General features: G+C 37.3%; 1 protein-coding gene across 2 annotated transcripts; it reads right to left on the bottom strand.

Annotated features, from left to right (window-relative positions):
• Positions 1-3,588: 3,588 nt before the first annotated feature.
• On the bottom strand, positions 3,589-8,309 carry LOC104103293 (protein MODIFIED TRANSPORT TO THE VACUOLE 1). 2 transcript variants are annotated; one of them, XM_009611191.4, is made up of 6 exons: positions 7,900-8,309; positions 6,414-7,151; positions 6,046-6,201; positions 5,169-5,430; positions 4,471-5,075; positions 3,589-3,974 (listed from the first exon to the last, which is right to left on the bottom strand). In XM_009611191.4, exons 1-6 carry the CDS (start codon positions 8,104-8,106, stop codon positions 3,933-3,935), a joined length of 2,010 nt encoding a protein of 669 aa, XP_009609486.1. In that variant the 5' UTR covers positions 8,107-8,309; the 3' UTR covers positions 3,589-3,932. The 2 variants fall into 2 exon arrangements, with proteins under 2 accessions (XP_009609486.1, XP_009609485.1); XM_009611190.4 differs by having other exon boundaries at positions 4,471-5,430.
• Positions 8,310-12,997: the final 4,688 nt, after the last annotated feature.

The following is a 12,997-nucleotide window of genomic DNA, read 5'->3' as shown; positions in this document are numbered from 1 at the left end:
GACATGTATTGATTAGTATAGTGGGTCCTTGTCCCGACCTTTATGGTATTTATCTACTCTTAGAGGCTTGTAGACATATGTCATATACGTAAAAGATTGTATGGCCTTGTCGGCCTATGTTCAGTGTACGAGTGATCATCTTGGTCTTATAGGCCCGTATGTCATATGTATAAGTTTGTATTATATGTTGGGTCATCCAATGTTGAGTATTTCCTCATGTTTTATTCTACTTAATTCATGACAGCCTCTCCGGCTCATTTACCTATGATAGTATGATACGAAAGATACGTTACATTGGTACTCGATTGAGTAAGGTACCGGGTGCCCATCGCGGCCCATCGGTTTGGGTCGTGACATGTAACCTCCTGCTTATAAGTGTGGTGCACAACACACCCATAAACAAGATACTACTAGACACGGCTTGTAGACTCCCTAGGACATAACTGCTCTGATACCACTTTTGTCACGACCCCAATCGGAGGGCCGCGACGGGCACCCGGTGCCTTACTCAACCGAGTACCAACGTAACATATCTTTCTTATCACACCATCATAGGTAAATGGGCCAGAAAGGCCATCATGAGATAACTGGAATAAAACATAAGGGAATACTAGACATAGGACGACCCAACATGATATAGAAACTTATACACGTGACATACGAGCCTATAAGGCCGACATGATCATTTGTACACTCAAAACATAGGCCGATAAAGCCATACAAGTATCCATATACATGACATCTGTCTACAAGCATCTAAGAGTACATAAACATCATAAAGTTCAGAACAGGGCCCCGTCATACTAACCAATACATGTCCAAATTATACTGACCAAATAGGCAACTTCGGAGCAAGTGGAGTGCACCAACACCTTCCGCTGAGCTGATAGCCTATTAGGAAGACTGTCAACCTGTCTATCGGGACCTGCGGGCATGAAACGCAGTCTCCCTAGAAAAAAGACACGTCACTACAAATAAAGTACCGAGTATGTAAGGCATGAAAGAAACATGGTGTAAAGAACTCAACATGTAAGTCTGAATATCTCTGTGAATCGTGAAACATTTATAATGTCATGCATATGTGTGTAAATGTCATACCATGCATAGGTATATGAGTACATAACATCATCAAGCCTCTGAGGGCATCCCATCATATCATCTCAGCCTCTGTGGGCGAAATCATCAACGTATACCAGCTGATCAGGTGGTGGTGCATATATAACGCAATAACCTTTTTTCATATCCCATATACATATAATATACGCGTATATAACGTCATCTGATCATAGGTCAATGTACATGTATAAATGAATGCAATGCATAATGAAGTAAGTCAATAAGATCTCTCGGATAAACTTTATCAACTTACGTATTTTTTTAAGACCCGTGAACAGATGATATAATAATAGGACACATGGAGAATCAAGAATGTTTCAATATCAAACCTCATATTCATTACAATACATCATCAAAATAGTCCACACCATCTCACCCAACAACCAAGTTCTAACTTGTACTTTCCAAGCCTTCTCTTCTTCCAAACACATCAACCACAATAGTAATAGTATTCAGTTATTTCTACTGATTTTCAGCCATAAAACATCAATAATTCAACTCTAAAATAGTCCAGCAACTACAACACTTCAACATGAAGTTCAACTTATTTCACAAGTTTCCTTTATCAAATCAACAAGATATACATAGATGATCTTAAATACATATAGGAGAAGTTAAAACTTACCTTGACAGCAAGAATACTCATCCAACTAAGCTTTACTTCAAACTCAAATAAGCTCTTTACCCCAAACAACAAAGTAGAGAGATAACTAGGTGATCTTGATCTTCCAAGAGAGAAATCACCTTACCAACTTGTGGATTTGGTCTTGAACCCTATGATAACTTTGAGAGAGATCTTGAGCTGATATTTTGGAGCTCCTTCACGTTGCAATAGAGAGAGAGAGATTATGAATTACTTTCTAAGCGAAATTGATATATATCTATGTTTATATGGCCCCACTAATGGGCTTGGGAAGATGGGTCTTGGGCTGCCCCAAGACTTGCCCATCTCTATCCTTTTCCATTCCCTTTTAATTTGATCCCACAAGCTCTAAGAAGGTGATGCACCTACTTGTCACCTATTTAATCAAGTAGGTGATTCATGTTGGTCCTTTTTCCATTTTGAAACATGTGTCTCATCCTCATTAAATAATTTGGACATGAATCGAGTAGCTCAAGCAAGTAGGACGGAAAGTAAGTTGGTGAAGCAGGCACGTCGGGTAAGCAAGCAGCTTGTTTTTATTTGTCCAAAATCTCCTTTCTCACGTTTAAGTGCATTCGTCCTCAACCTAGTCGTTTGTATGTTGAACGAAAATAAGGGATGTAATATCATTAGATCACTTTATATACTTTCAAAGAGAATCTCATTTCCGAGTTTACATCAATTAACTTACGGCATACTTTTACGTAAGAAAACATGGGATGTAACAGTCCCATTGGGATGGAGTAGTCATCTGAGTTAATTTCTTTGTAACTTGGGGAATGGGGATGAGGAAATTGCAGAGAGTAGGACATTCTCTGACTTCGCAATATAGTAGTTACTTTATGCCACCTTCTAACTACACTATTGCTGGTATGTCTCTAATCAAAAGTATAAGTCGTCTATATTCAATCCTAACAAAAATCGCATTGGTTTAATGATATCTACACATCCACATTCATGTTGTGTTACGATGAGGCTCCTAATCAATTGTTTGAAAGAAACTTGTTTTTTATCAAATCTCGTATTTGACATTATCACGAGCGTTTGGCATTCACAAGAGCAACTCTGTATTACCCACTACAATCAGGGGCATATGTAGTGTGATAATAATGGGATAAATTAAGCCCTTAACTTTCGACGCAGAGTAAAAAATTATATGTAAAAATTCATTAAAATTGAAAAAAAGGTAGATTCGAACCCATAATTGTACAATATAATGGGTTCAATACTAAAAAACTTAAAAGTTGAACTCATAGAGTGCATATTCTAGATCCGGCTCTGACTACAATAAATATGTTTTAGGGACAAACCTTACCAGGATAACGTGAAAAAGAAAAAGAAAAAAAAGGGAAAAGAAAGTATATGGGCGAGGGGTGTCGGGGACTAGGTTGAATTCATAAATTATGCCTCTACTCTGGAAAAAAAAAAAAGCCTAATTTACAATTGATAATTGAAAAATAGTTATAATTTCGAAAGTAATCAAAATTTAGCTACTTTTTCATGTAAAGATAAAATCTAAACAAAAATACCCTTAAAAATCTAAAAACTTCCGACATAAGTTGTTGGAGTTCTAATTCTTTAGATTCCAACATAATGTTTTCATAATTTGTGAAATTCCAACATACGAATGAGCTCCATAATCCAGCATATTATGCAGGAACTTTTTGTGTTTCAGCTAAAATAATGATTATTTTTCAATGACTTTGCAAGTGCGGACTATTTTTCGATTACCAACTCGAAAACTTGCTAGCTCACGCTTTTTTCACCTCTACTTTGCTACAAGAACAGTATGAGAGAGGGAGAGGGAGGCAATGAAGTGCACAGCTGCAGAATCGGAAAATTTAAGCCTTGCACAAAAGTCCAAACAGCAAACGCCATCCAATAATTATCCTCATCTCAGTACAACAATAAGTTCCCCCCCCCCCAAAAAAACCTTTGCAAACTCCATGTCCACACTGGAGACCAAAACTTCTGTTCATCAGGTAAAGCTAATTCTGAACAATACACTGTTTTCTAACACATGCAGAATAATCATTATTGGAAAAAAAATATTTGGTTTTTTCACATTGATATCACTGCTTCAAAAGAACCTTTACAGATTACTCCTGCTTCAAATTGTGCATAGCTAAATCTTATAAGCAGCATACTCTGGGTTGCTTTGAGCTATAACCACTCAAATCACCCTCTTTGGATCACGAGCTGCAGCCAAATGATCCTGCAAAAAACACAGGGAATCCACCATGGCAACAAAATTAGAGTCATACAGTCCTAAATGAAGTTTTCTAGTCTTCTCAGTTTGGAAAAGATGATATTGCACACAATCAGAACTGACAAACTTTATTGCTCACAACATTGACAAAAAAAGATGAAGCACTGAGAAGCCCTACAATGAGATATCTAAGTACATTAACAGAAAAGGAATAGCTGATTATGATGCCAGAGTATTTCCAAGTCCACTTATTCTTTACATGACTGGGGGCCTGGAAAAGGACAATGCAATGGACCTCATTTATCACCACAAGAATAAAGGCGGAGGACCTCATCTTTTTGGAGTGGAGGAAGGAGGGATTTAGGCCAAATAAAATAGATAAACAAAAGGCATAATTGTTAATGGCATACCTTCAAAATCAGGGACACACTAGGGCCGTCACAATTCAATGCATCTTCAAAGTAATAATAGAAAAATTGAAGTACACAAGGACCAAACTTACCGAGATAAAATCAAATGCTTTTGTATCTTCTTTCTTTGAAGTATTCATCAAGGAAGTAGGACTATGATTAGAAATGCTAGGATTGAAGATATCGGGAAGAGCTGAACCATAACCTCCAGCAGAATCAGCGGCATGACTAGCACTAGTGGATGGGTGCATGGTAGCTAATTGCTGGTAACTGGAAAGTGTTGCAAAGAACTGCTGTTGAGCAAACATGTTACCCATGGCATTATAGTTTAGAGCCTGAGGAGCAAATGATGGATTCAATACGAAGCCAGGAGGCAAGTTATACTGCATAGCACCCAAAGGAAACATGGGATTTGAATTTGCTCCACCAGCCTGGGAGGAAAATATGCTGTTCAAGGCATCATTCGAAGCCTGATGAGGATCAATAGTGGACTCTTGAAACATATCCGGATAGGTTCCCCTTGAGCTGTCATTCTGCTTCTTAGATGAGTCATTCCCATTCAAAGAGAGACTATTCATTAAATCGTGAATCTCCTTTCTAGGATTATTGGGATCCTGGGGAACTTCAACACTGGGACCAAACATGTCAAACAGTTCAGGTCCAGTTCTATCGACAGCCAAATGGACTTCAGTAGCATCTGTTTTATCAAATGTCATTCCAGAAAAGTGATCAGCTTCAAGCGCCTTCTCATTACTGGTGTGAAATGAGACATCAGCAAAGGGGTCATCACCATTTTTCTGCTGGCCGGAAGCCACGCCGCCACCCAAATTGTCTCCAAATAGATCATCAACCAGAGGGGCGCCAGAGGTGGATGCAATTTTTATCCCTTCACCACTCTGCATATTTGCTAAATCATCTGCTCCAAACAGATCATCGGAATTACCTGTGTCTATCAAGTCGGGCATCTGAACAACAGGGGCACCAGCCATTGCTGACCTATCTACATGAGGCACAGAATCAGCTGTTTGTCCATCATTCAGAAGACTTAAGACCTGCCCATATTCATCAGATGACTTTAAATAGGGAAGATACATAATGTAATCATAAATTTGTTGCAAGATGCCAAGATATGCACATTAAAAGTTTTTCTTTTCATTTCCCTCTGAAGCTGAGAGAAATATAAATCAACTCCGCAAGAGAACTTATTTAAATATCACAATTAACACCTTAGACCTAATTCTGTCGTAGGGTGACCTTGTTCAAAGCTGTAACTCTCATAATCAAAATGGTGAATGAAATGAATGATCACGGAATAATGTTTCCCCTCCTCATCTTTGTTTCCCTTCATTTTTTTAAAAATAAATTAGGTCTTATCAGCTCTAATTCTTACACTATGGCTCAACAGCTTTATGTGTCATATTTTCTCACTTTTGCTTAGCAGAACAACGAGGTCATGTAATTTTGTAACTGCAAATAGAAAGCACCGAAGCAAGGACCTATAAAACCTTGTGCCACGAACCTTGTAGAATTCATGTGCACATATAATATACTCTCTCTTTTTTATAAACATAAATCTTTGCATTTATATTTAAGTGTATTTGTTTCCTCCACTGGAGGAGTTCGAGGAGGGCAAGGAATTGCAGTGTGAACATCTTGGAAAATCTTACTTTGTTTGCCTTTTCTCTTAATGACGCTTGGGGAGATTCAAAGCATTTCACCACAACATCTTTATTTTCATTGAAATAAGATGCCATAATACCAAAGTGCTCGTCATCTTTTTTCCTCAAGATAGCCTCGAGGACACAGATTGCTTTCACACGAACCTGGCAAAAAAAGCAGACCAAGTAAAAATATGTGAACCATTTTGATCACAACATTAATCAGCAGTATATCAGTTTAAATAAGAGATTAAGCACCGATGCCAGTGCCGAAAAGAAAACGGCTTAAGTTTCTACATAAAGAAGATCAATTACAATGAAATGCTTCCCATAGTAACTATCTGTACGTAGAAGAGCAAAATAGTACAAGGACAAACCTGCCACAACGGTGATTGCAGTTTTGATTCAAGGGCTTGAGTCAAAGCCAAAGCATCTAATTTTGATGCCTCCAGAAGGAAAACCTGAAGTGCATCCCGAGTTGGCTGCAGACGAACTCCACCAGATGTTGCAATAGCTTCTAACAACTTCTCTTCTCGGGTCTTTTCACCAGAACTCAAACCTGAATCTGCATTGGTTGTTTCAGTCTGAGATGCTTGAAGATCTTGACTCCAACTTCCAGAAGCAGCATTTCTTGAAAACCGAGAAACGTCACTGTGAGAAGAAATCCCTTCATATCTCTCTGTGTAGTCAGTTTCTGTTGTCAATGATCTCTGAAGATTTGGACTCCTGTAATTTCCAGTATCATTCTTTGTCAGGGATGGAGATTGTGAAAGAGTATTAAGTCCTTGTTTTATTGTCGCACTTCCAATACCAACAACCTCACTGAGGAAAGACTTCTTATCATCTGATGGCATTTCATAGTTGGTATTACCAAAGCCTTGTATTCGACCACCAAGAGTTTCTGTGGGAGCAGGTTTACTCTCTTCTGAAGAAAATAGAGCAGATAATGCTTCCTGTGCTGTTTCACGGACTGCTTTGTTGCGTGAATCACCCTTCAACGGATCCGGTTGGCCTTTGTAGTGAATTAACTGACGTACAGCCACTGAATTCCTTTGCATCTCCCTTCTGAACTCAGCACCAGATTTTCCCACAGCATACTTGATCACTCTCAGAGCCTGCATAGAGCAGAAAGGGGTCCCATAAGTTACATTCCAAGATCTTGACATTCTCTTATTAGTTACATAAGCATTAATAGAGGATCTCGAACAGAAAATGTAATTCTCTGCAAGAGCCCCAAACGATTTATGCTTTCTCCTCTAAAGAACTTCTTTTTCATCTCATTTTTTTGGGGTACAAAATGGAGCTCAAAATCAACCATATCAATCAACAATCACATGCTTCTGTATCCCAAATTTCTCTCACACTAAGCTAACAAAACCAAGATAAAAATCATTCAAAACCACATGAAAAAAGCAAGTAATGACCAGCAAAAGTAAGCAGAAGCTAAAGCTCAAAAAAGGGGTCACAAATCCACCAGATGACAAAGGTAAATCTAACCAGAAGTAGCTCAGCCCAATACCAATGGATACACCATAATCACTTCACTTCTCTTTCATCCCCTTCATCTGATGCAGTAAGGAGTCAAGACCACATCAATCACAAAATGCACTGGGTTCTAATAACATGAACCCAATAAAATCAGCTACATAAGCTAAACGTAACAAAAGGGTTACCTTTCAATCCAACACCACAACTACAGCCACACCTTATCAATTTCCTTATTATTTTTTCCTCTTATTCATTCAAACTCAAATCATATTAATCCATCAAAATACTTCTGAATTCAGAAACTCAGACACACAAACCCAATTAAAATCAACAAAAAAGACATCCAAAAGAAAGGGAAAAAAAAAAGAGGAATACCTTTTGCTTGACAATAGGGGATTTGTGTTGGAGACGTTTGAGGATGAAGTCAGAGACTTCTTTAACAATACTGGAATGAGAGGATCCGAGCAACTCAGAGATCTCCTCCAATTTGTAAACAGGAGTCACTTTATCCTCATCCGAGGTCGCTCCGTCGATCATCCGCGATCTCCAATATGACTCTACCGCCCTCCTGCTCGAATCCATTCTCTATCTAATCCAATAATGTTTGATTGTTTCACTGCCAAGTTTATTGAATTTCAGATCAGATTCGTGGATCACCTGAGATGGAAATCCAGTTAGGGTTTTTGATGGGGGTGGGGATCCAGGAAAAGGGGGTTGTGTGGGTAGGGAGAAGTGAACGTGGAAGGCAATAGAAAGAGGAAGTGACTCTTCTCTTGCAAATTCTTGCAAAAAATTGGAAATTTTCCTAGCAAAAGATTATTATAGTACGTATTAATTACTATATTTTCTTCTCTTGCAAATTCTTACACCTGTGACGCAGCAATTTATCCTACTAAGTCAATGATAGTTTGATTACTCAATTTGATGAATCGAAGTATTGGACCAACAGATGCTTATAGAGGTTTTTGGTTCTTTATTTTACTTATGGCTCATTAGGTTTTACAGTATTTGTAATTATTTACCCTAAAATTTAATTGAATTTATAATCTTAGCCCTCAAGCAATTGACTTAATGTGATTAAGTTGGTCCTTGTTAATTTGGATCAAGAAAAAAGGGATGATAACAACTTTTAAATGCGAGATGTATAGAAATTAATTAAAGTAAAAACGAGAGTAGCTAGAATCTCTTATTGAATATTTGCTAGGTCGAACAGAAGTTGACTGATATTTTATACAGTAATTATGGTATATTCTTAATGATTATTCGTAAAAAAAAAGAATTTATAAGATTTAAAAGAATGGAGTTAGGGATATTTATACTACGGTGCAAGTGTAAACATCCCCTAGTATTATAGCTAGACTTTATTGGTAATATTTGCATCAGGCATTATGTGGGGGTATGATATTCAGGCGCGGTTATGGGTGGACACTACATATCTCAGAGTTTAGTATCCATCTAGGCCCTTGCGGGTTGGGATGTCCTCTATCAAAAATGAACGTGCGCGATCTCGGAAGTAATATTTGTATTTAGAGGCTCCGGACTATATAATCGGAATAATGGAACAATTGACTCAAGAGTGACTGCAAAGTATCTTTCATAATGTGTGGCACCTGTCACAACTTCTTACTACCAATATAGATAGTCCCTCCCTCCCCCCCCCCCCCCCACCCACACACACTTTCCAAATAGTTCCTTGAGAATATTCGGGATGTGGAAAGATTTTGGCAAAAAATTTCATTAAATCACCATCATTGTCATGCTCTGACTTTAGGGAGCTGGACTGACGCTTAGCCGGGGTGTTGACGGTCAATTTTGACCCTTATTTTTAAAATTAATTTATTTGTACATAATAATTTACAATAATTATTTAGAAAGTATTTTCTATCGATAAATACCTATTTTTATAAATTAATTAAGTATTAATTTCGAAATTAATCATACAGTATTAGTATTATGTAATTACGAACGTACTTACTGTTACACCACATATTTTCGTACGTGAGAGTACGTCGTAAGTCAATTGATGTAAGCTCAGAAATGATATCATCTTTGAAAGTACATAAAGTAAGTTAATCATGTTACCTTGGAGGTTACAAATCTTTAAGAACATGGATAACAAGTACCAAGAGGATTGAAAGGCTTAGAAGCTAAACAAATTGAAGAAAATAAGTTTCGTCAAATGTCGACAAGTTGAGAATGTTATAACATATACTTTTGGGGTGATACTAGGGTGCTTAACATGATAATGAGGTTATGTTATGAGTTATTTTAGTCGTATGATAGTCTTGTATTACATTTTGAAGTCAAGTGAGTTGTGGAACAAAAATTGGCAAAGGTCATCACAAGTTACATTCATAAATATGCTGAAAATTAGGTAAAATGTAGCTGAGCTTTTCTCCCAATATACCTGGAATTACGGGATGATCCACCTACCAAATTGAAGATCTATGAGTCTAGTTTCTAACTCATTAAACTGTTTGTCGATACGATATCGGAGTATAGAGATATTTATATTTTTGCGAGATTGTGCAGACTGCATAGGTGACAAGTAGGTATGTCACCTACTTGCTTAAATGAAAGGACGGAATATGTCCAAAAAGGGGCTAGTTTGAGTCGGCCAAAGAGTCCTTTTAAGTTATGATTTCCTTCATATATTACACTCATTATAGATCAAAAAATTAGAGATACATCCCAACAAACTTCTCCCAAAAATTCAACACAAAAACCTAGATTGATTTTCTCTTCTTTTTAAGTTCGAGTTGGAGGAAAACCTAAGGGTTGAAGAACCAAGATAGGAGCTGAGATATTCACTAAATAAGATAAGTATACTGCTCTCTTTCATCCATTATTTCTACTGTAAAAGTAGAGAAATTCGTTCAATAATTGTAAAAACTCACGGAACGGTGATCGGAAGTCGTGAGTTCGAGTTATTCAACTTGTATTAGACTGTTTTGTGTTGTTTTTGGGTTGTCTGTTTTGCTGCTGTTTTATGGAGTTTTGAAAAAGAAAGGGTGTGGAGAAACACTACATAATGGCGGAATGATGGGTTGGTCGTTCATCGTTACATTTTCAGGTTGTTTGACACTACTATGGTTATCGTTTTGTGTATGCAGTGATTAGGGTATATGGGTTGTTTTGTGGTATATTGTGATGGAGATAAGGTTGGAAATTAAAGTATATATGGAATTGGGGGAAAGTAAAGATTATAGGGGAGATGTTGCCCGTTTTATTATAAAATAAGCTTGTCGTTCGTTGTGCGATAGTTGAACCTTCCGTAACGTAATGTGTCACGCCCCAAACTCGGGGAGCGCGATTGGCGCTCAACCGAGAGAACCCGATCGAGCAAACCTGTTAGATTTCCTTCTACCCAAATTCATCCATGAATAAAGAGGAGATGTACTCCCTTAATAAAACAATGAAAAGATTTTATTAACAACTTCCTTTTTATTCCCATTAGCAGCTTCATTCATAAATTTCAAAATATTACGAGTTTATAGAATTAATGAAAAACGTGATTTCCAAATTCCAACATTTCTAGTTCAATTCCCAACTTCAACCACAACCTACAACCTGTCTACGGAGCCTCTACATACAATAGAAGAGTAATATGGAAATGCCAGTAACAAAGCCCTGGCTATACCTCAAAATACAGTACATGAGAAACAAAAGATACATGACCCCGAAATGACGTGGGGCTCACCAAATCAGCTGAAAAGAGTGCACTGCTATCACTTATCAATGCCGCCTACTGTTGAACCACCTGCATCCATTAAAGGTGCAGCGCCCCCGGCAAAAGGGACGTTAGTACTGTCGAATAGCACTAGTATGCATAGCTAAAAGTCCTCTTTCAAAATAGAATGCCCACATGAGAAAAGGAAACACATAGAAACAACAAGTCATAATCAACAATATCCAAACGTTCAGTTAAAACATAATAATTTTTAAAATACGAACTTCATATATAATTTTGGTTGGGAGATCATTAGAACCGATATACCACCGTCTTTGTTAGCACGGAGTCCGATCACGCCCGATCGGCTAGGCCATCTCCCCACGAACAATGTGGTTTGACATGTGATGCGAAAGAAAGTTGTTACCAAGAGTAGTACCACCATATGCGCAATATAGCGTCTGATCTCCACCCAATCAACTAGGTCGCCTTCCCACATATGCCATACGGGTTGACTTTTCCAATCCACAAAGGTTCTAGTTTCATCCTAGTTAAGGGGAATAATATCACAATCCACCCCTACACCGACACGTGTAGTTTCAGGTGTGGGCCTTATGACCCAAACTTCCTCGATTTTGCTAATGATGCTCCCAAAAACATTTTTGATTTGATTTGCAAATAGAAATATCATAAATACAATTGTACTCGCCTCAACATCTTTCACATTGTATAAATTCTCATTAGTATTCCCAGTCATTCACAATGACAATATTTCCTTGGTTCATTAGGCCATTCACAAGATTCTTTATTCCTGGCACGATGGCCGTATTTCATATTCCACACTTTCACCTCTTTCAATTTCAAAGATCACCATCAAGTATCAACATATAAGATATCTCAAAAATCATATACTTCAAATCCATTTGAAATGGAAACTTCAAACACAAATGGTTTCTTCCCAAAGAATGAGGCATACCATCCAACAATAGAAACACACATGAAAATCATAAACAATCAATACACCATTTATTCTTACAATGCTCTTCCCTAGCAATGACAATGTACCAGTTCAACACATGAGTATATAGAACTCGAATCACACTAGATATATTTATAAAGCAAAATATTAGTTAAAACAACCACTAATGGGCATGAATTGAGTACAAAAGCTTTTAGGTAATTCTATCTTCGAAGTTATTTTTAAACAATTGAGTCGAGGCTCATTTCATATTCTTTGTCGCATCTTCTCAAATCACTTACACTATTAGACACAATCATAACTTAAATTCTTGGCATGTTGGCCATACTCTATATCCCCAATTAACTTATTTCACTTTCAACCATTTTTATAGATTATCAATAAGACATTTCCAAATCAAGACTTTAGGTACACATATGAGTAATTAAGAGTCTTAAGAATATTGAGATTTTCTCACACAATTTGGCATACTATCTTTCATTGAAACACGACTTAAAGCCATAACCTTTTAATACGCAACCCATACTTTGAAACTTACGGAAACATTATGGAATTCAATTCCAAGAGAGAAAGTTTAGCCAACATACCTTAATCGAGCTTCCTTAACTCTAGAATAATCCGGAATTCTTAGCAATCCCGGTCTATTTTGAGACATAACAAAATTGAACCATAATTAGGAAGATATTCATGGTCTCAGTTCATTTGAGCATTTTATCAGACACTAGGTGTGCAAATTTAACTACAAGGTTCTTATACAAGATTTCCTTCACTCCACAACCCAATCCTTACTTATTTCAGCTCAACAATCTTCCCACAATTCTTAT

The sequence above is a fragment of the Nicotiana tomentosiformis genome, chromosome 6 (genome assembly GCF_000390325.3).
Source record: "Nicotiana tomentosiformis chromosome 6, ASM39032v3, whole genome shotgun sequence".
Classification (NCBI taxonomy): Eukaryota; Viridiplantae; Streptophyta; class Magnoliopsida; order Solanales; family Solanaceae; genus Nicotiana; species Nicotiana tomentosiformis.
This window is presented reverse-complemented; position numbering and strand designations above follow the sequence as displayed.

What these genes read in the sequence shown, in the direction of transcription:
- LOC104103293 (XM_009611190.4), bottom strand. Translation starts at nt 8,106, where the DNA reads ATGGATTCGAGCAGGAGGGCGGTAGAGTCATATTGGAGATCGCGGATG. An exon ending in TAAGAGAAAAGGCAAACAAA is followed by an intron (nt 5,431 to 6,045) that starts GTAAGATTTTCC and finishes GAATATGGGCAG; the next exon opens with GTCTTAAGTCTTCTGAATGA. An exon ending in AAGCATTTGATTTTATCTCG is followed by an intron (nt 3,975 to 4,470) that starts GTAAGTTTGGTC and finishes TGTTTTTTGCAG; the next exon opens with GATCATTTGGCTGCAGCTCG.